Raw genomic sequence first — 26698 nt, 5'->3', positions numbered from 1 at the left:
GAGACACGAGTCCCCAAAGACACTAATCAAATTTGGTAAGAAAAACTTTAGGAATAATCTCAATTTACCAGCCTGTGATCATAGGGGGGTCTGTTAACCCTTGTGCTGTCTTTGGGTCAAGGAAGGAAGGAAGGAAGGAAGGAAGGAAGGAAGGAAGGAAGGAAGGAAGGAAGGAAAGAGTAGGAGGAAAGAAGGAAGGAAGGAAGGATAGGAGAATTAGGTCATTTTGACCCGAACAAGCACAAGGGTTAATCTGTGTATGTATATACGCGCACACACACACACACACACACACACACACACACACACACACACACACACACACACACACACACACACACACACACACACACACACACACACACACACACACACACACACACACACACACACACACACACACACACACACACACACACACACACACACACACAAAATCCTGAAGGTATTCTGGTAAAAATGATGATGGTCCACTAAATCCTCATACGTCTCACTCTAAAAATTACAGAAAGATTTAAATAAAAACAGGTTAAAGTGGACATATTGTACATTTCCATGTTTTCAGACTTAAGCACAGTTTCATCATGATTATTATTATTATTATTATTAATTTTTAATGTAGACATGAATTGAGGTTCAAAATACCAGGTACATAGTACTCCAACTGGCTTCCAATGTGCGAAGAACTCCTCCTCCTGGAGAGTTTTTTCTAACTTCTGCTCTCTATGACATCACAGAGGGTCCAATTTCCTTTTATGGTAATATGCTACAGGCAGCATTAACACACAAGATCAAGACAAACACTTCCGCGAGGACTGCTTGGTGAACGAGCTCCAGTAAGCCACTTGATGAAAACTGCTCAAACAAACAGTTTGTGAGTCTATCAACTTCAGGTGGTGAAATAATACAGGAAGCGACACAGATACCTCTTCTGGTTCACAACTTGTTCAACTAGGAACCAGCTGAGAACTGTTTTTTTTCCACAGCTCGGGTGCTAAGGGGAGCCACGTCATTACGTCACTGCAAACGTCAGTTACGTCGCTGCGTTTGCGTGAAAGTTGCAGCAACATCCAGGTATTAGCTCTAATAGGACTTGGTCCACGTAGCTCCTCCGTGGACACATCTCTAAAGACAGGTTGTCTCCTCCTCCTCCCATGATGCTTTGCTGTATCCAGATTCATTCAAAGCTTTTTTGAAAATGGCGCCATCTCCCAGTCTTGCTATTTCCGTTGGTCTTAATAACTCCACCCCCTCCGCTTACGTAAGCAGTTCATTCCTCTAAGAGCAAAGAGTTGGTGCTAAGTTGGAACCGGTTTTCTTGCCCGGAGCCAGTTCTTTGTCAGTGGAAACAGAAAGACCGGTTCCAAACTCAGCACTGGCCCAGAACCAGAACCAGAACCAGCCCTGGAACCGGTTTGGTGGAAAGGGGTTAAAAGACGACACGACCCCGGCCTTAATGAACATTTACCAAAACAGAGAGCTGTAATCTTTGTTGATCTTTGCCGGACTGTCCGCCTTTATATATCGAATCAGACCGTGGATTAAGGAAGAATTGGAGGTGTGGAGGTCGTTTAACAGGAAATGCTGTAGTGCTCATGACGCCTGGATTGACGAGCATTCGTGAGCCATTTCCTCTACCTGCGGACAAGCCGGCAGGAATTCAGCCAATCAGAGAAAACTCAACCCAGATCGGCTCATGTTCAGGCCTCGTCTCTCCTCCTGAGTCCCCGTTGAATATACAGATTTCTTATTCTTATTTTATTCATTAATCATCGGAAATTTAATTTCCAATGCAAATCCTGAATGACAAACAAAGACTCTGTCTAAGTCCAACTATTTGTAAATAATCAAAGGGAGTAATGTGAGATGTAGAACAACTCTACAGGTACCAGAGTCTAAAATCAGCAAAACAATCACGGGGTTCATTATAGATTTCTCACTTTTTCTTCATGTTAATCTATATTGTTAAAGAATGTATTTGACTTAAGAATCACATGTATTTCCACCAGCGTTCACAGGTGAAGTGAGCCACCGCTCCACAGGTGGGGCTGCATTCACATCCACTTCACAGCATCATGTGCCAATATCTTCATATGCAACGATAAAAAGATGTGAGATGCATAAATCTACTCTCGTCTGGGTTTGTGACATCACAGCACCCTGCAATTGAGAAATACTACCTTAAATGTCACGTTTTCAGACTTAAGCTGCCCAAAACAAAATGACTTTGGCTTGATTGTCACTTCAGACCCTTCAGATGGTTTTTCATGTGTGCCCTTTAGAGCATAAGGATTGTTTTGTGTGTGTGTGTGTGTGTGTGTGTGTGTGTGTGTGTGTGTGTGTGTGTGTGTGTGTGTGTGTGTGTGTGTGTGTGTGTGTGTGTGTGTGTGTGTGTGTGTGTGTGTGTGTGTGTGTGTGTCCGTCCTGTGCTCATTATCCACCACTCCTGCCCTTTAAGCATTTATTCTCACAATAACCACTAAGTCGGGGGTTACAGCCACGGTTCACACTCATGCACGAGCACACAGATGTCGGGGGGTACGTACCTCGTCAAAGAGAGACTTCCACTGCTGAGACAAGAGAAGAGGAGAGGAGAAAAGAGCAGGAAGAGGAGGGTGAGTCGGAGGAAGAGGAGGAAAAACACACTCAGACAGGAGTGGAGCACCTGTTTGGAAATTAGAGGACCTTCTTCCTCCGTGCGTGCAGCCTGACGCGCACTGATTGCAGCCTTGGTGGCAGGCTGTTATCATCACGTTATTATCGTGTTATCGTCGGGTTATTATCTGATCTGAGGTCAACTCAACTTTTCAACTCAACTTTATTTATAAAGCACTTTAAAACAACAATTTACAAGAAATAAATACTAAAATAATTGTTTAGTTTTTAAAACTAATTAAAAACAATAAAATAACTAAAAACAAACCATAAAAAACACTAAAACAGGAGCAGAATCTCATGCAGGTTTGAAAGCCAAGGAATAAAAATGGGTTTTAAGACGAGTTTTAAAAATGGACAGTGAGGACGCTTGTTTAATGTTTAAAGCGGGGTCGGCAACCCGCGGCTCTAGAGCCGCATGCGGCTCTTTAGCGCCGCCCTAGTGGCTCCTGGACCTTTTTCAAAAATGTTTGACCTTTTTTTTCCTTTTTTTCTTCTTCTTTTTCTTCTTCTTTTTTCCTTTCCATTTTAATCTCGTCATTTCAACTTTTCTTGAAATTTTGACTTTTTTCTCGACATTTCGACTTTTTTCTCGACATTTCGACTTTTTCCTCGAAATTTTGACTTTTTTCTCAACATTTCAATTTTTTTCTCAACATTTCAACTTTTTTCACGAAATTTTGACTTTTTTATCGACATTTCGACTTTTTTCTTGAGATTGTACTTCAACATTAATCTCGACATTTCGACTTTTTCCTCGAAATTTTTACTTTTTTCTCAACATTTCAATTTTTTTCTCAACATTTCAACTTTTTTCTCGAAATTTCAACTTTTTTCTCAACATTTCGACTTTTTTCTCGAAGTGCAGAATGAAAAAAAAAAAAATCTTCCCCCAGTTATAACTAATATAGCTACATGCAGCATGTGTTGCCTTCATTCTAAGGCTTATACAAGACTTCTCATTTTTTGCGGCTCCAGACATATTTGTTTTTTGTGTTTTTGGTCCAATATGGCTCTTTCAACATTTTGGGTTGCCGACCCCTGGTTTAAAGGAAGCTAATTCCATAATTTTGGAGCGGCAACAGAAAAATCTCTTATCCCGTCTGAGCTTCCGCTTTGACCTCGGTACCTGCAGGAGCAGCAGATCAGTTGATCTGAGGCACCGAGCAGGAGCTCAGAGAGGTAAAGCTGGGCCAGGCCATTTAAAGATTTAAAAACAAATAAAAGAATTCTAAAATGCAGGCAAATACAGGCAGCCGGTAGAGGGAGGGAGGCTAGGATGGAGTTATGTGCAGGTGGGATCAAAAGTGTGGAGCTTCTCTCAAACTAAACTCCTGGCATGTGTGGGGTGCGTGTGATCCGCCCGTGCAGGCTGTTATCATCACGTTATCATCCTGTTATCATCACGTTATCATCCTGTTATCATCACGTTATCATCCTGTTATCATCACGTTATCATCCTGTTATCATCGCGTTATCATCCTGTTATCATCGCGTTATCATCCTGTTATCATCACGTTATCATCCTGTTATCATCACGTTATCATCCTGTTATCATCACGTTATCATCACGTTATCATCCTGTTATCATCACGTTATCATCCTGTTATCATCTGATCTGAGGTCAGATCAAAACTAAACTCCTGGCATGTGTGAGGAACTGAGAGCTAAAACCACCGGATCTGTGGTGAAACTCCTGATATTTAACCAAATCACACACAGATACAAATATTGTGCTTGATCTACTTAAAAAAAAAAAAAAGTCAACTTTTTGCATAAGATTATTATGTAGATCAAGAGTCTTTGTATAAACTACTTAATTTTTTGTAAGTAAATAATACATTTTGCAAGGATAGTCAACTTAATTGTGTTAAGTTTACTTTATTTATCAAAATTAAGTTGACTTTAAAAAGAAAAAAAGAAGAAAAAACAAAAATGGAAAAAAGAAAAAGAAAAAAAGAGAAAAAAAAAGAAAAAAAGAGAAAAAAAGGAAAAAAGAGAAAAAGAAGGGGAAAAAATTCCAAAAAAATTAAAAAATTAAAATTAAGTTGACTTTACTTGCAAATGAATTTTGTACATACTAAAAATTAAGTAGTTTATACAAAGACTAGTCTTGATCTACATAAAAATCTCATGCAAAAAAGTCATTTATTTTTTTAAAGTAGATCAATCAAGATATTTTTTACTGTTGTGTTCTACATAAAACAAATAAAGCATGTTTGTCATATCTGCCCAATAGATTAAAATTGTTAAAGGAAAGGTAAATACAACAAAATCATTGCTTGTTTGTGTGTAAATGAAAAGATTGCCTGGGATTACATAAATACTGCTTGTTAAGGGAAAAAAAGCACAATGTCTTGTTGCAGATTAAGTTCAAAACCAGATGTATTCATCTAAACCAGGGGTCAGCAACCCGCGGCTCTGGAGCTGCATGCGGCTCTTTAGCGCCGCCCTAGTGGCTCCTGGAGCTAATTTTTTTTTTTCCAAATGTTTGACCTTTTTTTTCCTTTTTTTCTTCCTTTTTCCTTTATTTTTTAATCTCAATATTTCAACTTTTTTCTCGAAATTTTGACTTTTTTCTTGACATTTCGACTTTTTTCCTGAACATTTCGACTTTTGTCTCAGGATTGTACTTCAACATTAATCTCGACATTTCGACTTTTTTCTCGAAATTTCGACTTTTTTCTCGACATTTCGACTTTTTTCCTGAACATTTCGACTTTTGTCTCAGGATTGTACTTCAACATTAATCTCGACATTTCGACTTTTTTCTCGAAATTTCGACTTTTTTCTCGACATTTCAACTTTTTTCTCAACATTGACTTTTTTCTCAACATTTCGACTTTTTTCTCAACATTTCGACTTTTGTCTTGACATTTCGACTTTTTTCCTGAACATTTCGACTTTTTTCTCAACATTTCGACTTTTTTCTCGACATTTCGACTTTTTTCTCGAAGTGCATAATGAAAAAAAAAAATCTTCCCCCAATATATAACTAATATAGATACATGCAGCATGTGTTGTCTTCATTCTAAGGTTTATACAAGACATTTTTTGCGGCTCCAGACAAAATTAGTTTTTTGTGTTTTTCGTCCATGGCTCTTTCAACATTTTGGGTTGCAGACCCCTGATCTAAAGCAACAAACTTCATTTTTAATTGTTAATATCCCAGATTTAAACATGTTATATTAGATGTATTTTTTCCAGTGCATGGATGAGCCGGTCCTGGTTCTCAGGTGAAAGACTCACCCCGTCCTCCGGGGCCGCCGGCAGCACCTCGCTGCTCTCCAGCACCTCGATCTCCTCGCCCTCGGCGTGCGCGGCCACCGCCGGGGAGACGTGCGCGTCCCGGCCGGCTGCAGTCATCCTCCCCGGGCTGCTGTCCTCCACACATCCACGGATAAGATCCACGGCTTAAGATCCTCTTACATGCTGCAGTGTTTTACCCCCAACCTCGTCCCGGGAAACACATGCAGACGCAGGAAAAACGAGGAAAAAACGCGTGCGTATTCCTGTAATCTCCCCACCGGATCACGCGGATCCGCGTCCTGCAGGAGGAGGAGGAGGAGGGGGGGTTAAAGTTGATCAAGTTCAGTGATAGTTGGAGCTAAAACTTCCCCTGTGAGATGCTCCACGGGCACGGGAAGACGCGGGCACGGGTGGAGGTTGAAGTTGGCGCGGATGGAGACGCATGAAGATGCGCAGAAGAGCGCAGATCCATCAGGGAGGATTACATCATCAGGGACGGGAGGGACGCGCACCAAACCGGTCCTGGTGACGCATGGGGGTCTCCTGGACTCGAGCAGACCTGCAGGGACTCGATCAGACCTGCGGGGACTCGAACAGACCCGCTTAGACTCCAGCAGACCCGCTTAGACTCCAGCAGACCTGCGCGCAGGAGTTAAGGCTTGTGCCAATGGTTTTTTTAGTTTTTTTTTGGTGCGTCACGAAGCCTGGCACGCTGTTTCCCGGCCGGAGGACGGTGTTCTGACGGCCGTCTGGGCTGCTGGGTGGAGGAGGGAGGATGGTGGGGGGGTGGGGGGTGGAGGATGGCTGGGGGGGGCACCAAGACTCGGTCCTGGGGTCCGGGAGTCCGGGGGGGGCGGGCTGGTTCTGCTCGGTGCCGGGGGACCTGCGGCTCCGCTCCGCGCGTACCGGTCCTGGAGGGATGGAGGGAATGATGGAGAGATGGAGAGGAGGAGTGAGGGATGGATGGAGTGAGAGAGGGGGGACGGATGCGGGGGGGGTCACCAGCCAGTCCTCCGGGGGGGTTTCGAGGAACTTTCGAGGTGTCCGTCTCCGTCACTCACAGGACGAGTCGGGAAATGCAGCATGACGCGTCACATCTGCTGCCTCTAACTCATGAAACGAGACAAATTAGTCTTTTTTTCTCTCTCTCTCTAACAAATAAATAAATAAATAAATAAATAAATGTCCTGATGTCTCGATGAAATATCTTTACTAAACAACTCATAAATATGGTGCGCAGTTTCCTCTCAGAGAATCTCTTCACAGCTGGGATGAGAGCAGCTGATGAGGGGGCGGGGCCAAAGCGAGGGGGCGGGGCTTAGTGCTGGAACCTGAAGTACAGAAAAGTGGATTTTCCTCGAGTGACCACTAACCTCCTCCTGACCTCCTGACCTCCACATGACCTTCTCCTCGTGTTCAAATGTCCAACCTTAAAGCAGAAGTAAACATACATCCAGACTGGTACAAGGCAAGTTTATTTGTATAGCACAATTCAACACAAGGTAATTCAAAGTGCTTTACATCAACATTAAAAGCAGCAAGAAGACACAATTAAACAGTAAATAACACATAAAATGAAATAGAATGATAAGAAAAGAGGTAAAATAATAAAAAGCACAAGTTCGAACTCGCTCACTCACTCTAACTAACCGGACACTGTGCACAACACTACACTAGTTTGTTTTATTTTTTTTGAATTGTATTCTAACTTATAAAATGTGTTTTTAACTGTAGCTCTTGTAAGGTGACCTTGCGTGACCTGAAAGGCACCTCTAAATAAAATGAATTATTATTATTATTATTAAGTTGTTAAAAAGTGAGGGCAGTAGTCCAGCAGGTAAGTATTTAATTAAACAGTAATGTTTTTAGGCCTGATTTGAAGGAGCTGACAGTTGTAGTAGTAGTAGTAGTAATAATAGTAATAGTAGTAGTAATGACAGTAGTAGTAATAGTATTAGTAATGACAGTAGTAGAAGTAGTAGTAGAAATGAAATGTATAGCACAGGGGTCGGCAACCCAAAATGTTGAAAGAGCAATATTGGACCAAAAACACAAAAAACAAATATGTCTGGAGCCGCAAAAAATGAAAAGTCTTGTATAAGCCTTAGAATGAAAGCAAATGGCGAAAGGCGAAATGTCGAGAAAAAAGTAAAAATTTCGAGAAAAAAGTCAAAATTTCGAGAAAAAAGTCAAAATGTCAAGATTAATGTTGAAGTACAATCTCGAGAAAAAAGTCAAAATGTTGAGGAAATAGTCAAAATTTCAAGAAAAAAGACGAAATATCGAGAAAAAAGCTGAAATGTCGAGATTAATGTTGAAGTACAATGTCGAGAAAAAAGTCAAAATTTTGAGGAAAAAGTCGAAATGTCGAGAAAAAAGTCGAAATGTCGAGATTAAAAAGGAAAGGTAAAAGGAAGAAAAAAGAGAAAAAAAAGAAGAAAAAAGAAAAAAAGAGGAAAAAGAAGGAAAAAAAAGGTTTTTTCAAACATTTCTGAAAAAGCTCCAGGAGACACTAGGGCGGCGCTAAAGAGCCGCATGCGGCTCTAGAGCCGTGGGTTGCCGACCCCTGGTATAGCACAATTCAACATAAGGTAAATCAAAGTGTTTTACATCAACATTAAAAGCAGCAGGGCACAATTAAACAGTAAATAACTAATAAAATACTGGTTACTGAGTCGTACTCCCGTATCTATCCATCCACCGGTAGGTTTGTAGGGTTGCCACGGCGATAAGCACCTGATCTCCTCTGTCAACTTCCTGCTGGAGGACAAGTCTCTGGATTGAGATCTTCTTATCTGAGCTTTGTCTTCTCTTCGGACTGAATCCATCCAGCGGATGTTTTTGATTCAGGTTCTCCAGCTGCCGCACTTCCGCTGCAGGAGTGACATTTATCCTCAGCCCCTTCATAGACGAGTTAGTCTGACTTCCTGTTAGTTTCCGTCCTCAGAGACATTTAAGATAAACACCAGGTACCTGGAGACAGCAGACACCTAATAGTTGGGTGGAGGCCGCGATGGCGGAGCGTCATGTGTGGTCTGTATCGGTGGGTTGATGCTGAAACTCCCCGCTGGTTCAGTGTGATGGCATCGCCATGGAAACAAAGTGGCTAGTTCATACTTTCATCCCCCAGGGCCTTGTTCACTGCAGCCATGCATTAAAGTGGAAGTTTTTTAAATGGACTCATTCGTTTATTTAATGTTTCACGGTCAGGAATCCTCCTTTAAGGCCTTTTACTAAGTTTTTAAGGCATTTTCAAGAATTTAACCCTTGTGCTGTCCTCGGGTCAAGGAAGGAGGAAGGGAAGAAGGAAGGAAGGGAGAAAAGAAGGAAGGGAGAAAGGGAAAAAAGAAGGAAGGAAGGAAGGAACAAATGGAGAAAAGAAGGAAGGAAGGAAGAAAGGGAAAAAAGAAGGAAGGAAGGAAGGGAGAAAAGAAGGAAGGGAGAAAGAGAAAAAAGAAGGAAGGAAGGGAGGAAGGGAAAAAAGAAGGGGGGGGGGGGAAAGGAGGAAGGAAAGAAGGAAAGGAGGAAGGAAGGGAGAAAAGAAGGAAGGAAGGAAAGAAGGAAGGGAGAAAAGAAGGAAGGAAGGGAGAAAGGGAAAAAAGGAAGGAAGGAAGGAAGGAAGGAAGGAAGGAAGGAAGGAAGGAAGGAAGGAAGGAAGGAAGGAAGGAAGGAAAAAAAGAAGGAAGGAAGGAAAGAAGGAAGGAAGGGAGAAAAGAAGGAAGGAAGGGAGGAAGGGAAAAATGAAGTAAGGAAGGAAGGAAGGAAAGAAGGAAGGAAGGGAGAAAAGAAGGAAGGAAGGAGGGAAGGGAGGAAGGGAAAAAAGAAGGAAGGAAGGAAGGAAGGGAGGAAGGGAGGAAGGAAGGAAGAAGGAAGGAGAGAGCAGGAGGAAAGAAGGAACAGGAGAATGAGGTCATTTTGACCCAAAGACGGTACAAGGGTTAAAAGGAAGCTAGAGCTCTATGACGAGAGGAACATGACCAGATCCCGACATCAGCATCAGAGGTTTGGGAGGGAAGACGGAGAACGAGGAGAGAAACACAGGGAGAGAAACACAAGGAGAGAAACACAAGGAGAGAAACACAAGGAGAGAAACAACCTGCTGCGTGGGAGGACTTGGTCTATGTGCAAATTACCACCAGGGGAGCTGCCGTCTGCTGCATCATCACCCCCGACCCCCCACCGTCACCTCCAGGCCCAGGTGTGGGGAATTTCCAAGTTATTCCAGCCCGTTAACAACCAAAGCTGTTAAAACCCCACACGTAGATAATTATTTCAGTTTAGAAACAGCGAGCTTCAAATATTTTAAACCTTAAAGCCGCCTCATGTGACGTAACAAGTACGTTCCCCGACCCCTCCAGCTGTGCCAGACCGTCTCCACTCATCAGCAGTCCTGGAAACAGATCTACACAGGCTTAAAATTCTCATTCTCAGCTTCTTTTTTTTACCCGTATAAACATACTTTTGCCTGTAAATTGTCATTTCTGCCTTTTTTTAGTCATTTAAATAAGTTTCCTTTTTAATAAAATCAACTCTCCACAATGTCTGCAGATCTCGAAGAAATGACTGCGGCTCTTTCGGTGGTACAATGACTCTCTCTACAGGAGTACTCAAGTTGAGGGGGGATGAGGGGGGATGGCATCCCTCCTGAAATAAAAACAGTCAAAATCATCCCCCTTGTAAAACTGCCATCCCCCCTTTCCATCCCTTATGTCATTTCATCAATGAATGTGGTTTTACTGCTATTTCAACATTTAGAGTCATCACCAGAAAAATAACTTATTTGACAATTTTCACCTGTTTCAAGTAAATTTTCACTTGAAATAAATAGAAAAATCTGCCAGTGGGACAAGATTTATCTTCTTATTACAAGCAAAAAAATCTTTTTCTACTTATTTCAAGTGAAAATCTACTTGAAACAGGTGAAAATTGTTGTTTTTTCCGGTGATGAGTCTTGTTTTAAGTGTAATGAGATTTTTTTACTAAAATGAGACATTTTAACTTGAAATAAGAAATATTCTTGTTAAGATTTAGAGTTTTTGCAGTGATCCATGTTACTTATCCTGTGAAGGACAGAGTCATATTGATAAGTTCAGAAAAGTGTTTTTTATTGTAGTGTTTTAATGTATTTGATGTAAGCCCAGTGGATATTTAAAGCTTACAGAAGGCTGCATTTAACTGCTGCTATGTCATTCCTGCAGTATTTCTGCAGGTGTTTTGGTCACTGCTATTATTTGCAATATATTATATTATTTGTAATCAGCACAAATTATCTGTCCCCATATGATAAAATCCACCATCCCCCCTGATTTTATTTTACAATTGGAGTACTGCCGGTGTCCTGCATGTTTTACATGTTTCCCTGCTTCATTGCACCGTAATACAAATGACTCTGTCGTTAACAGAGTTGTCCAGACCTTGATGACAAGCTGATGATGGGGATTAATTAGAATCAGGTGTGTTAAAGCAGAGAAAAGTCTTAAAACATGCAGGACACCGACCCTTGAGGACCGACCCCTGGTTTAAATACTTCACATGGTCCGGTTTTTGTTTTTAAAGCAACGGCGCCCCCTGGTGTCGTAGTAAATGTTGCTCATTAGATCATGACAAGACAGAAAAATTGCTAGGATGGAAAGTTTAAGACCCAATCAAGAAGCTGTCGTGGCACCAACTTCGTCCAACTTCGACAGTTTTTAAAAGCAAAACGTCTTTGCAGACTGAAATAATCGACTTCCGTCACACCACAAGTTAAAGACGTTAATTTATTGTCAACTTCTGGAACAGCAGGATTGAGGAAATACACAACTTGAACCCCGCAGCAAGAAGTTGTCATTGCATAAAAATTTACATTTGTGACATTATTGCCCCTTTTATGACACACAAAGACTGATTCCACTTCGGTTACCTCCCATTTGAGCAAAGCTGAGCTACAACTTTAGTTTCGGTGGGTTTTAATGTCGGCCGATTGGAAATGGGATAACAGCACACAAAAATGCAGCATTTGCAGAATAGTGATCAAGATGTTGGTGTTTTTTTCTATTGTTCTTTCACTTTCTCACCTTGAGCATAAAATATCCTATGATAGCAGTTTTTTTTACAGCATGTAGGGTAAAAATAACCCACGTATGAGGAGAAACCCCAAAATAAACCACGCTAGAAGCTAGAATAAACATTTGGACGTTTAATTGAATTTAATTCTAACATGTGAGTTAAACTGCTCTGTTTTAAGATTCAACCTGCTGCAGTTTTGATTTATTTATCTATTTTACTTTTTTGTGTTCAGTTGAAATGAAAAAAATTGAGGTGGTTAAAGGTGGGGTATGAATCACACTTGCAAGAGAAGATGATGAGGAGCTATTCACCGTATTTAAACGTGCACCTGGAAAGTGCATAGAATCGCTTATCCACCCTTTAATTATAGTTCTTGCAAAGCCAGAAACTAAAATGTTGGAATTACGTCAAGGCCAGATCACATGATTTAATAAAGTTCATTTTGTCCATGTAGCTAGGAGGGAATTCATGAAAATCGTGCACTTGGTGACAAGTTCTTGATATTTGGCATGGTGTTAGTTATGGAGGTTATGAAGGTTTTCAAAAACCACCGCAAACAAATTGGAACACCCCCTAGTGGCCGGTTTGCAGAAAATTCAAAATGAATCAATAAGCGAGGCGATAGAGCCAGCATTGTAGGTGTTAAGTGAGTTTAAATATGCACAGCTGATGTTTTTTGTGTGTTATTTTAATAAAATCCTATTCTTTCACTGTGACTTAGTTCTGAGGTTTGGTTCATCTTAAGCCTGAATGAAGGCCACTGTTCTCACCCAATCAGATTATTGACACTACAGTGATAGTGACCTGTCCAATATACAGAAAACTGTATTCCTTGGGGGTGAAAATAGGATCTAGACCCTCTATAATCTTTCTATGTGACTTGATTCTAGAGATATGTTGATTTTTGGGCAAAAAAATTACCTTGAAAATTAAATTTGACCCTAAACATGACCTTGAAACAGGAAATTTATCTCAGAATTGAATTCGTAGCACCAAAAAAGTAGAGAAAAAAAAGTAGAGAAAGTGACAATATACAACAATCTAGCTGATCTATGACCTTTGGTCTTTTTGGCGGGAGCCATTTGGAATTTTCTGCAAACCGGCCACTAGGGGGCGTCACAACTTGTTTGCAGTGGTTTTTGAAAACCTTATGTCCATAACTAACACCATGCCAAATATCAAAAACTTGTCATCAAGTGCACAATCTTTATGATTTTTGACATATTCCCTCCCAGCTACTGATTCTTTTTGTCGGACAAGAATATTTAGGTTTTTTAAATCTCGAAAAGGAGGCGTGACCTTTTAACATCAGCTGATAAATGGCGGGTCACACACACTATCTTGTGACTCGCCGAAACATGTCGAGTATTTAAAAAAACCTAAATATTCTTGTCCAACCAAAAGAATGAGTAAATTAAAATTAGAAACTAAAATATAATTACGTCGCACAAAAAAAAGAAAGAAAAAAAAAAACAGATGGCTGCATCTCTACTTGCAGGTTAGCTAGATCTTCCCCGGAAGTGGCGTTCACGCGACTACCAGATCAGTAGGTCAAGTATCAGTGTGAAAGAAAAGGGTACTCTTGTTTATTTTTTGTGTGTGATTATTTTCCAAATCTCGCTCTCTTCCTGGGTTTTCCAACATCTCCATCTCAGCCTTTAAAACGGACCGAACAAGCAGCATGGGTGAATGGATGCAGTCGTTTCTCTACAGTAGGTAGTAACATGCTGGAATGTGGTCACCACACACACTCACACACTCGCAAACGTGACAAGCAGAGTGTAATTTCTGCTTCTACGTAGCAACCGCGCACGTAGACTTGGTGTACGCTGCAAAAACTAATTATTAGGAAAGTTAAGCAGCCTTGTTTCAGGAACATCCGTCTTACTTTTCGGTCCGGATCGCAAGAATATTTTGTTAGTTTTAACTATTCTAGTCATGAAAATGTTTCTTACCCTGTTGGCAGAGATATTTCTGCTCAATATGAGACAATCAGACCAGATTTAGGGACGGTAGTTTTATTTCTACAGCGGATGTTTTCACAGCGTAGTAGCTGTCGTTGGCGTGCGCTGCAGTTCCACCCCCAACCAGTAGGTGGCAGCGCAGGCTCCTGCTGCAGCTCAGCAGTGGAGCAACGGAAGCTCCTGCAGGGCGAGTCGGAGTTGATGATCGTTGTCATTACCCGATGTGAGTCGCTAACCGATTTGAGTCACACATGCGCAGTCGCGTCCAACATCGTCGGCCATCTTGGAAAGCAACATACGGCAACACCACTTGGACAAACTGTGTTAGTTTATACCATTCCCAACTGAAAAAATATGAACATATCTATGCATCTCTCTCTATATATGATCATATCTAAAACAACACACACACACTATATATTATATATATATATATATATATATATATATATATATATATATATATATATATATATATATATGTACATACACACACACTACTCACAATAAGTTAGGGATATTGTGAGAGATTATTTTTATTGTCTACATTTTTGGGGTAATATTAAACTAATGAAAATGGTGTTTCTTCTCATTCATCATTAGTAATATCAAAGGGAACTTTTACTTATTTCATTAAAATTCAGACCAAATAGGAAAAGCAATCATGTAAATAATAATATCCCTAACTTATTGTGAGTAGTGTATATCAAAACAAGTGTGTGTTTAGATCTTGTCTATCAAGTCTGGCGCTGTAGTTTGTCCAAGTGGTGTTGCCGTATGTTGCTTTCCAAGATGGCCGACGATGTTGGACGCGACTGCGCATGTGTGACTCAAATCGGGTAGCGACTCAAATCGGGTGATGACAATCGTTGATCTATCTGGCAGGAAGCGCGTAGAGGCTGATACCGAGCGGGAGAGGCTACGGCGCCACGTAGAAGCACAAACTACGGTTAAAGTGGCCGACGTGGGAAGACGCGAGCGACAGCAGCAAAGTCCGTTCGGACAAAAACACAACAAAACGTGCCATTTGGGCCATTTTACATCAGTTCGGATGAAAAAAGCCAACAATTACAGGAATCTGTTCAAATAAAACTGCAGTCGTGTTTAAACGTGAACCGGACGTGAACCGGATGTGAACCAGATCTGAACCGGATCTAGACCGGATGTGAACCGGATGTGAACTGAATGTGGCCCATTTACACAAAAAACAACAAAAAGCATCTTTTAAATTTTATACAGTATTTACAGAACATAGTTCACGCATCACAAAGCCGTTTATAGATCATGTGACGCCGAACTCTTCATCACATCCACCAGCAAGCAACCAAGAAAATAGCTTTGTACCAAATTACCGCTCGAGCTGAAGCTTATTTTAGTATATAAATATAAATAATTTATCTTTACTTAACCGCCAATGATAAATGAAGCAAATTAGCAATTTGGTACAAAATAAATTATTTTTTTCCCCCACGACAATCAGTTGAATGTATAATTAAATAAGTTAGTGAACCCTCCCCCCGGAAAAAAAATTGCACTTTTTCTTTTTTAAATTACACAACTTAAAGCCACCCTATGTAGCAGTTCGCATGTGACCACAAGGGTGAAAAACGGGTCTGCAGAACCGGTACCGCTACACAGAGCGGCTTTTACTTCTAAACCAAGAGATTTATCAGAAAATGTTCATTTACCAAATGAAAATGCAAACAGGGAGCATGAAGGTTCTGACGGGTGGAAACGGCTCCGTTCGCTACCGTGGCAACGTGGGATGGAGCCGGGGGGGATCACCGCGTTTTCAGCAGCACTCTGTACATGGCGAAGCCCAGCGCGGCGAACACCGAGGCCCCGACGCTCGCCCTCAGCCAGAAGGTGGAGCTCTTCAGGTCGGCCTGGCTCATGTGTCTGTGGAGGAGGAGACAGAACCAGAACCAGAGACTGAGACGGGGGGCGGGAGACGGGCGGGAGACGCCACACGGGTGAGCGTCAGACGTTACTGAGAGGTGTCAAAACTGAAAATGTGAAGAGACTCGATTAATGTAAGGGTGCTTTCAGACCTGTGGCCCGTTTGTTTTGTTCCGATTCAGGGGCTAAATCGATACAGTTGTTTCGTTTTTCGTTTGTGGAATAGGAGAGAAGGGAGAAGAGAGAAAGTTGTGTCTCTCTCTCCCTCTGCGCCGAGTCTGCGCATTAACCAGTGGTGGACGCGGCACAAACCGCGCTCTATGTGAAAGCAGCTTATGAGTGAGTTGTGTCGGTTGCTGTGTCGATTATGTTCTCACTGCAAACGCACCGCTCCAGGTCTGGAATGGAAGCGAGCCGAGACCACCTCTCCTAGGAGATCTCGGCTCGCTTGTTTTGTCCCACATCCGAGCACGATTGCTGTGTTCAGATACTGTATACCAAACGAACCGGGGCCTCATTTATAAAAGAGTGCGTAGAATTCATACTAAAAGTGTAAGTGCACTCAAAAGCCGAAAATGGCATGCGCACAAAAAAAACGTGTGCACGCACATCTGCACACAATGTTGCACATGTGAATTTGCCTCATATCCTGCCCTCTACACGCCCACTTTCTACCATGAATGGGCAATGCAAACTACATGATGACTGTATTTGCATATGAATGAGCCTGCTGAGCATGCGCAGCGGCTTCCTGCAGCCTGTTTCTGCTGTACGTCAGGATGAATGAGACGTGTCAAGCCACCGTGCCAATAAATTTCACGGAGACCGAGATCGAGATGAGGTGGAGGCCAGGAAAACGACATTATTTGGTGGTCACAGTAGTGGAATCACTAACAAAAAGAAAGCGAGTGAGTGGCAGCACGTCGTTGCTGCGCTGTAAACTCTGTGAGTGCCACGGACAGATCTGGGGCAGAAATTAAAAAGAAGTGGTGCGATCTGAAGGTGGAGGCCAAGAGGAGAGTGGCCCGGTGTCTTACAGGTGTCGTGCCAAAAAGCGATTGCCTGCCAGAATCTGATTTCTTCTGATTTCTGTAGAAACAACTTTTCATTAACTGTACTTGGCCTTCAATCAATTTTTGGCAGGTAAAAATGCCTATTTTGTGTTGTAATGGTCCTTTAAAAGAGTTAAAAACAATCCTGTGAGCTCTAGTGTTTATATTATGAAGCTCAAGAATGAGATCAAATCATATTTAGGTAGAAACAACCTTTCATTAACTGTATTTGTGCGCACGCAAGCTTTATAAATGAGGCCCCCGATCTTTAAGGGGAAACGTTCCCTGTTTCAGAACAACTGCTCCAAACGGGACAGGTGTGAAAGCACCTTAAATTAAAATGGGATCAGAGTGACACATGCCGTTACTCACCGTTACTTACAGACAAAAAAGGAAGATACTGAAGCAAAAGCGAGCCAGACAGATGTTTCAGAGTTACAGGCGTGAGATGGCAGGACTACAAACGAGTAGCGAGAGCTGCGTTAGTGAGGAGGAAACCTCCACGGAAGCTTCATGCCACTCTATGCTGCAATACCACTCCTGACCACACGGTGGCAGCAGAGCGCTTCACGTCTCCAGAGGGACAAAGTGATATCAGAAAACATGCCTTATGTCGAGTGACTTTGAAGGACAATCCAGTCCACCTTAAATCATTTCATTGAATTACATCAGGGTGAATCCCGCCTTTGACGCTCGGAAGAATATTACTACTATCAATCGGGATACGTCAAACAAATGAATCTATTATTATTATTATTATTATTATTATTATCATTATTATTTAAATCAATGGCAGAATAGTTAAAAAAGTTCTGTTCAGGAGGAAACTCACGACTGCTGCAGCATCACAGGTTAAAATGGAGACTAGTGTTGTTTCTGTCAGCCTGTTTCAATTTTAGTTTTAGTCCAATCTTTGGGTCAAGCTATCATTTTAGTTTGTATTAGTTTTAGTCGCGTTCATTCTCCTTTTAGTCGTGTCAAGTTTCAGTCGACTAAAAGTCTGAGCATTTTAGTCTTATTGTAATCAGAATTGTCCAGGACCATTTTAGTCTCGTTTTAGTCAAAGATTGTATTTAGCCAAACCCATTTTACAATTCAAACAAGGTTATCTTGTTATTATATTATTGTTACCTTATACACTCAAGAATACACTCTAATTTGACATATAATAACATATTTATTTTTCCGCATTTCTCCCCGTCTTTTTCTTTTTCGACGACACATTGGGTTTTCTTTTCCACGTCTATGTAGGAAAGTGTATCCAAAGATGGTTCTTCTTCTTCTTATCCAGGCCCAGGGAAGATCCCCGTGTTTCTCTATTTAACTTAGTTTTTAATTGACGTGAACCTAGAGCTCTGCGTTAACGGCATCAGCCTCTAACTCTGCAGCTGCATCTTCTGGATCTGATTCCCCGCTGCAGCGACTGGGATTGAGGACTAACGTCACCCAGCAGAACTAAACCAGAGAAACTACTGAAAACATGGACATTAAACCAGAGAAACTACTGAAAACATGGACATTAAACCAGAGAAACTACTGAAAACATGGACATTAAGGACCTTTGGTAGAACATCTTGTCTCGTTTCGATCAATGAAAATGAAGACACATTTTAGCAGAGTTTTTATTTTGTAATCTACATTTTAGTGTCGTTTTTATTCCTCTACGATATTGCATTATATATTTAATTATCGTTATTGTCACATGACCATTATTTTTGTTGCGTCTCATTTTCCTCAGGTGATAAAGGTTCGTTGACGCCGATATTTAGTCATAATTTTCGTTGACAGAAGCAACTTTACTCATGTTTTCTTCATGTCAACAAATATCTGACAGAAGTGTTCATACTCTCATCAAAGACAATGAATCTTGCAGAACAATTAGACTTTCTTTTCATTTTTTATTTTTTTCTCCTGGAGCAGCAGGAGTGTTCATCATGCATCTCTTATTGAAGAAATTTAGAAGAATTTGGTACACAGTTACTGGGAGTTTTAATTATTTCACAAAAGAAAAAAGTTTCAAAATATTGAGTTTATGCTAAGTAACACGGGATATTTAAACCCTTTTAATACTTGTATAAACGGTATATTTGCAATTAAAAAAAAATAAAAAGGACAATTTTTCCTTGAAATCGTCCATATAGCCTACCTTATTCCTGAACTTGATACGCTGGTAGGCAGAGTTTTTATTTTGTAATCTACATTTTAGTCTCGTTTTTATTCCTCTACGATATTGCATTATATATTTAATTATCGTTATCGTCACATGACCATTTTCGTTGCGTCTTGTTTTCCTCAGGGGATAAAGGTTCGTTGACGACGATATCTAGTCATAATTTTCGTTGACTTTAATAGAGACGGGAGACGACTAGAGGATGTTTTCATCAACCCACACAAAGTTATCGGCGTTAATATTCCTCCTTATGTGTGAAGTAATCAGTTATTCTAGTGGGGGTTCATTTCCAAGGTGAAGCGTCTGCAGCAGCCGGCTGTGATGGATCAGTACAACCGCCGGCGGCACAAATCAGGTTGATAAAAGGCGGCAAAATGAAGCAGAGGAAATGATTAAAGGCAGCATGCGTCGAACACTGGCGACAAATCACAGCCGGGGGAGAGAAAAAGAAAAGAAGAAGTGTTTGAGAGACCTTCGGAGCACCACGGCGTAGAGTTTGGCCCTGACGGTCTGCAGCAGCTCAGAGTTGAGGAAGTTCTGACACAAGCAGAAGGTGCACCGGTTACAGGTGCACATGCAGCGCAGCCGGGCGTGGCTGAGGAGAGACACGACACATGGACACGCAGCCGGATCAACAAACGTACAGGACAACACGACACACACATGAAAGAGGGGGAAAGAAAACGTTAGAGCTGAAGAGGCGAGTCAAAGTCCCACTTGGTCAGCGAAGTGGTTTGAGACGGCGTTGCTGCAAGGTTCACTCAGGAAACAGACAAAAAGATGGTGCAGTGAGCTCTTAAGACATCACTTATGTCACATTTTCATCAAAAGAGAAAAGAAATGGAAGTTAGAACTCCACTTTTCAGTGTTACAGGTCGCAAATAAGCAAATCCTGCTTCAAGATGGCAGTAAAAACCATAGAAACCCCACGAACACCACAGAGTTGTACAAACAAATTACCGTATTTTTCGAACTATAAGTCGCACTTTTTTTTTTTTTGTTTAATTGGTCCTGCAACTTGTACTCAGGTGAGACTTTATTTATATTCAAATATATAATTTCACATGTTCTTTGACTCTTTTAAGAGAAGGCTTAAAACCCACCTTTTTAGCAAATCTTACGCTAGCTGTGATCAATGATTTATTTATTTATTTTTTTTGTAGCACTTTGAGATTCTCCGAATGGAAAGTGCATTATAAATTAAATGTATTATTATTATTATTATGTTCTTAAACGTTCATACACACTACACGACATGACCGAGGAGTAAACATGACCTACAGCCATAGCCGGTCGCTCTAGGCTGGTGACCGGTAAGTGCTGCTCCCGTACCACTGAAAATTAGGTAATTTAAACATTAATTAACTTAAATACAACTGAGAAACTTGCTTACCGCTAACAGAGCAATTTATATATGTTTTTTTTCTTCTTCATGACGCATTTTTTGACTGCTGCGACTTATAGTGTGAAAAATACAGTAGTATCTTTGCAATAACTGCTAGAAAAGTGGGAAAGTTGGTTTGATTCTGCTGGTAGTGATGTGCGGATCGATACTGAAATATCAATACTTCCGATACCAGATCTGTTTGCTCTAAAATCGATTCTCAAATAAAAATATACTTTTGATACTTCCGTCATTTGTAGTAATGGATATCCTTAACAGGAATACGGTGGAAAGTAGCTAAACTATTCAGAATTTGTTTAAATGACACTCTGCTGGTAGGAACTACTTTTTCTTCCGCCTGGGTAAGTTGGTAGAAACAAAAATGAATAAATGCTTAAACAAATAGCTGTATGAGTTTAGCTTGGAATAATAGCGTAATATGTGTATAATTGAGATAATCTCACATATAAAACCTACATTTATTCAAGTAAGGTTTCCTAAAATATCGATCATTTAAGGTGGATTCCATAGACTAAATGTCATTAAATTATACAGACAAATTGTGAGAAAACAGTCAGTGAATTTAGAAAAATATAAAACCATTTCCTATTGGAAAAGATGGATAAAAAAATAACCTTTTATCTATATATTATTAATATTATTATTATTATTATTATTATCATTATTTACAATGAGTCTAATTTTCTTTAACTGTTTAATAAATATTGTAAAAAAAATATATTATAATATTATAAATATAATATATATTATAAAAGGAATGTATAATATTATAAATAAATATAAATAATATTATAATATTATAAATACATATAAATATTATAAATAAATACATATAGTAAAAAAATATTATAAATAAATATAAATAATATAATATTATAAATAAATATTGTAAAATAACAAGTAAGTATTGATCAACTTGTGCAAATATTGTGGTATCTATTTAATTAAATATTTTACTGGCAAGTTTTGTTTATTATTCTCATTTATTTTAATGATTATATTGTTTTACTTAGGATCTTTTTTTAGTGATGGAATATATCGGATCGGAAAGAAAAATCGGTGGTATGGAACATCACTAATGGCAGGAAATTCCTGGAGGAGCGTGAGACATCGATTTCCCCCCAAATGTCGGTCTACAGGGTTCTGGGGTCAGCTGACGGGGAGGATCAGGCGTGTGGCGATGGCGGAGCGAGCTGGTAATACGTACGGGTACATGGCCATGGTGGTGAGTTTGGTGTAGATGTCCCTGCAGGGGTCGCCCGCTGCGCTGCAGGTGAAGGACTGCGGCGGCGGCATCTTGTGCCTCCTGCAGAACTCCAGCGGGCTGCAGCCGTACACCTGCTTCACCTCCGGCAGGTCCGACTTGGCCGCGATCATCATGCACGGCGTCTTGCTGTCCATGAAGTATTGCTGGAGGTGGGACGCGTCAGAAGTTACTACGGTGCACACATACCTCTGTTTTTGAAGTTACCACACAGTTGGTACCTTGAAGACTTTGGCGCAGTACTCGAAGGAGTACGGGTTGCTGACGTCATAAACCAGGCAGACGATGTCGCAGCACAGGTCGTCGTCGGACAGGTAGTCGAAGTCGGGGAACACTTCGTGAAGCTGGAGAGGAGAGGAGGCAGGATCAGGCAGATGGACAGAGCTTTCTGTTTGCACTGACAAAGAACTGGCTCAGGGCCAGAAAAACCCGGTTCCAAGGTAGCACCAACTCTTTGCTGGTCTAGAGGAAAGAACCACTTACATCAGCGGAGGGAGCGGAGTTATTAAGACCAACGGCAACAGCAAGACTGGGAGACAGAGACATTTTCAAAGAAGAATTAAAGCTGCAAGCAGCGATGAACAGGCCCTCGCGTGTGCAATTTTCACCCATAAAGATCAAGGACTCAAAACTAAGTCCTATGACACCACTCATGACTCTTTATGTCAAACCATTCAAAAAATATGGCAGAAAGTAGGAACTATCAAATATGGACCAATCAGATGAAGGGGAGGGGGGCGCTTTTAGGCGTCTATCGTCGCCACGGTAACGCTTTTGAAAGAGAAAAGTAATCTCTGTCTCTGGTCTTGGAGGGCCACTTTCGTGGGGGACGGGTGCGCCTGCCCGCGTCGGCGGCCGGGGCGGCTCTGTCTCTCCGGGCAGGCTGGCCCCCTGCCGGGTGGGGGTCGTTGGCCTGAAGGGTGAGGGCCTCCTGGCCTCGTGTCCGGCCCGGACCGGGTGGCCGGGGATTGCCTGGGTCGCGGTCCGCCGCCGCGGGATCCCTGGCTGCTTCTTCCCGCGCCGTGGGGGCCCCGCCCGCGGGCCCCCTCGGCCGCCGCCGGGCGGGGGGGGGGCCTCGCAGGCGGTGGGTTGCCTCCCTCCTACTTCTCCCCTCTGTGGGGTTTGCCGGTGGCCTGGGTTCCGGGCTCTTCCTTGTCGGCCTCTGGTCTCGCGGGTGGCGGGGTCGCTCCCCCCCCTCCCCCACTATAGATACACTTCAGGTGGAGCTTTCTTTGGTTTATCACACACACACACACACACACACACACACACACACACACACACATATAGTCATTTAGTCACATGCACACACACACACACACACACACACACACACACACACACACACACACACACACACACACACACACACACACACACACACACACACACACACACACACACACACACACACACACACTGGCTTGTTCACCTGCATGCTGGCTCTCTAGTTTTTGGGTTTAGGTAGCAGTAGCTTAGCTCAGACTGCGATCAGATCTCAAGATTTGGGTCGATTGCTGTTCGTGTTTTGGTCGGCTCCGTGCCGGTTTCGTGCTTTGTTTGTGGTTTTTTGTTGCAGATTTCCAGTGCTTGACGTGTGTCTCCGTGTGTTCCTGCTTCCTGGATTGGCAGTGGATGTCGTCACCCCCCCCCCCCCCCCCACCCCCCCCCAAAAAAAAAAAACACACTGGGTTTGTATGTGTATATTTATGTATGTGTACGCATATGTGTGCGTATATATATGTATATATTACATATAGTAATAATGCACATATATACACTTTTGGTTTCTACCGTCATGGTATCAATCAATAATATGTGTGCAGACAAGGTATAAAAAAAAAAAAAAAAAAAAAAAAAAAAGAGAAAGAGAAAAGTAATGCGCGTCGTCGCAGGATCTAGACGCACATTTTGATGTATAACACACCTGGGTGCACGTTACGGTTCGGGGCATTAACGGCCGAAGAAGTGGCATAAATTGCGCCAAAAATTCCATGATTACTTCAAAATGGCCGACTTCCTGTTCGGTTTCGGCCATGGCGCCAAGAGACTTTTCTTTAAGTTGCGACATGATACAGGTGTGTACCGATTCTCGTGCATGTACGTCAAACTGTATTGAGCCATTAGGCCACGCCCATTAATGCAAACCATGAAATATCATATTTTTCGCCAGGCCTGGCTTGGTGCAAAATTTGGTGACCCAATTAATCTGGATGCAGCAAAGCAGCAGTGGTCTGAGGAGGAGACAACCTGTCTTTTAGGGTGCTTTCACACCTGTGGCCCATTTGTTTTGTTCCGATTCAGGGGCTAAATCGATGCAGTTGTTTCGTTTGTGGCGTTTGTGTTCACAAGGCAACCGTCTGTAGCGGTTCAAAGCTGTTAACAAATGCCATGCGCAAACCAACTGTTCTCTCATTGGTCAGAAATGAACACGGAAGGAGTTTCCTTTTCCGTACCCCGGGAAAAACAACAACTATGGAGCATCGTAACATGTGTGGCTAGTTTGTTTCTGTGTGTTTCTGTGTGCTGTGTGGATTATGTTCTCACTGCAAACAAACCGCTCCAGGTCTGGAATGGAAGCGAGCCGAGACCTCCTCTCCTAGGAGATTTCGGCTCGCTTGTTTTGTCCCACATCAGAGCGCGATTGCTGTGTTCACATATACCAAATGAACCGATCTTTGGGGGGAAACGCTCCCTGTTTCAGAACAACTGCTCCAAACGGGACAGGTGTGAAAGCACCCTTAGAGATGTGGAGCTACGTGGACCAGGTCCTATTAGAGCAGATACCTGGTTGTTGCTTCAACTTTCACACCAAGGCAAACGCAGCTCCTCTTAGCATCCGAGCTATGAAAAAGCAAAGTGGTTCGCAAGTTGAGCGAGTTGTGAACCAGAACCAGCCCTGGAACCGGTTTGGGGGAAAAGGGGTAAATGTGGGAGGTGGGAGTCAGCGCCTTGGCCCTCCGTCAGAAACGGACCTCTGTGGTCTCAAGCGAGGCGCTGCCTCAAACAAAGGAGCTCAAGTATCCCAGGGTTTGGATCACCAGAGGGGGTCAGAGATCGGCCAGCAGACCGGGGCACCGCCTACGTCCGTGTGGACTCTGATAGAGAGATCAAAGCCAAACGGCAAGGCGACCCCTGCTAAAGGTCACATGGGTCACAAGCTGAGACTCTCATTCAGGCCCGGGATGTACTTGGTGTTCGGTTTGACGCTTCTGCCACATAAACCACGACCGATGGCCGGAGGCTTAGGAAGAGCGCTCTAATGTTGCTCTTTTTTCTGCAATCAAGTCATATTTATTAACCTCTAGAGGCCTAAGCTGATTTTTTCCATGCATTTTTTATTTATCTTGGCTATTTGGGCTTATTGGAACCTAATTAGAATAAAAACTAAGCATCATCTTTTGATATGAAGTACTCTTAGAGAAAAATGATGTCCACATATGTGGATTCTTGTTCTGAATTTCCATAAAACACAATTAAGTCATCTTTGTGAAATAGAATGAAAAACTCTTTTATTTCCATCTTGAACACAGGATTACTAACTACTCTCTCCAAAATCTCAGAAACACAAAAACTACACATAACGGGAAATAAACAGGAGGTTGACGGACAAAGGCGGTTTCAAACGCTTCACTTGAAGACGATTTTTGCAGGTTATTTTGCTCTGCAGCTCATAACCTGCCCGAGCAAAGCCGACCCCCCCAGAGTGAGCGGTGCGACGCTGATGGTGAAGTGAGAGGAAGTGCTGGTGGAAGATAAGAGGCTTATTTGAGCAGCTAAGTTAAGAACCTCGGGGTGGGCCGGACCGCCGTGGTCTCACGTAAGACATCAGCAACCATCGTAGAGAAGAGCTGCAGTCCTCACGTAACGTCTTAAATGCTCAGGTTCACCAGAGTAAAATTAGAGGAGGACTTAACAAGTCTGGTTTGTTTCTGGACGGCTTTTCCCTCTGAAAAGGAGACGCCGCACGGCTCGGGTTTGCAAAGCTGCATGTGAGAAACTTCCAAGAGGTCGAGGGAGGTGGAGCTGTGACCCGGGCTCGGTTACCAGGCCGTCTCTCTGAAAGGGCCGCGGCTAAAGCTGGATCATCCACTACCACTACTACTACTACTACTACTGGATCATACATCAGAACATGATCCCGACCGCACCAACAAATGTCATAGCCCCGACCACTACTACTATCACCACTACTCAGGCCAGCTGACAGTCTTGCCTGGGCCCCGGACAAAATAATCTAAGATGGGCCCCCCTGCACCCGGATCTCTCCTTCTCCCTCTTCCTCTCCTCTCCCTCTGCTCTTCAGGTTTTTATACAAGCTAATGGACGTTAACATTAGAGCTAGCCTGTTAGGTTAAGTTACAAGGTTGGTAAACGTTGGCTGCGATGTTTCTTACTTTGCTCTACGCTGACTTTATTAATTCCAGCTTCACCGTCACCACCTTTTTAAAATATTTGTATAGAGAATCTATGAGGCCTGTATTTTCTTCTCTCTTTTCTCTTCTTTTCTGAGCACCGGACTCGTGCTGACCGGACATTTTAACCATTCTAATGGTTGAATTAAATGATAACATCAAATTTTGATCAGCGGCCAAACCATTTTTTGTTGGGGGTTCTTGACCACAAGGACAATTAGGAAGAAAACAAATAACAAGCTTTTATGTAACTCAAATACTACATATTTTTTCCACAAATAGGCATATTTTGAAACATTTTGAAAAATGATTCCATAATTTAATGAGAAAAATAAATAAATAAATAAATATATATATATATATATATATTTTTTTTTTTTATTTTTTTTTTTCCAGTTCTGGGCCCCTCCCTAACCTGGGCCCGGGACAACAGACCCGTTTGTCCCCCCCTATCGGCGGGCGTGCCACCACTACTACTACTATTACCACTATTACTACCACCACTACTACTACTCACCACTAATCAAAATATTGACAGAGCTTACGGTTTTTAGCGTACGAGTAAAACAATGGCTGA

At 42.0% G+C, this 26698-nt stretch overlaps 2 protein-coding genes across 4 annotated transcripts in view; both read right to left on the bottom strand.

The window, feature by feature from the left end:
* Positions 1 to 6475, bottom strand: part of rhbdl3 (rhomboid, veinlet-like 3 (Drosophila)) — a 180189-nt gene extending 173714 nt beyond the window's left edge. The window contains exons 1-2 of one of the 3 annotated variants that reach the window (XM_061732531.1): positions 5905 to 6475; positions 2547 to 2570 (exon numbers count right to left, since the gene is read on the bottom strand). In XM_061732531.1, the coding sequence (XP_061588515.1) occupies positions 2547 to 2570; positions 5905 to 6021 (141 nt within the window). In that variant the 5' untranslated portion in view covers positions 6022 to 6475. The remainder of the gene's footprint in view (positions 1 to 2546; positions 2571 to 5904) is intronic. The other 2 variants (XM_061732618.1, XM_061732705.1) reach the window with 2 other exon arrangements.
* A 7931-nt stretch (positions 6476 to 14406) lies between these two features.
* The window catches only part of rhot1b (ras homolog family member T1), a 43990-nt gene continuing 31698 nt past the window's right edge, over positions 14407 to 26698 (bottom strand). The window contains exons 17-19 of the mRNA XM_061732402.1: positions 21928 to 22050; positions 21650 to 21852; positions 14407 to 15815 (exon numbers count right to left, since the gene is read on the bottom strand). Coding sequence (XP_061588386.1) covers positions 15698 to 15815; positions 21650 to 21852; positions 21928 to 22050 — 444 coding nt within the window. The 3' untranslated portion in view covers positions 14407 to 15697. The remainder of the gene's footprint in view (positions 15816 to 21649; positions 21853 to 21927; positions 22051 to 26698) is intronic.

This window comes from Cololabis saira, chromosome 1 (assembly GCF_033807715.1).
Source record: "Cololabis saira isolate AMF1-May2022 chromosome 1, fColSai1.1, whole genome shotgun sequence".
Classification (NCBI taxonomy): Eukaryota; Metazoa; Chordata; class Actinopteri; order Beloniformes; family Belonidae; genus Cololabis; species Cololabis saira.
Note: the sequence above shows the minus strand (reverse complement) of the source record. Positions and strands in the feature narration are given on the sequence as shown.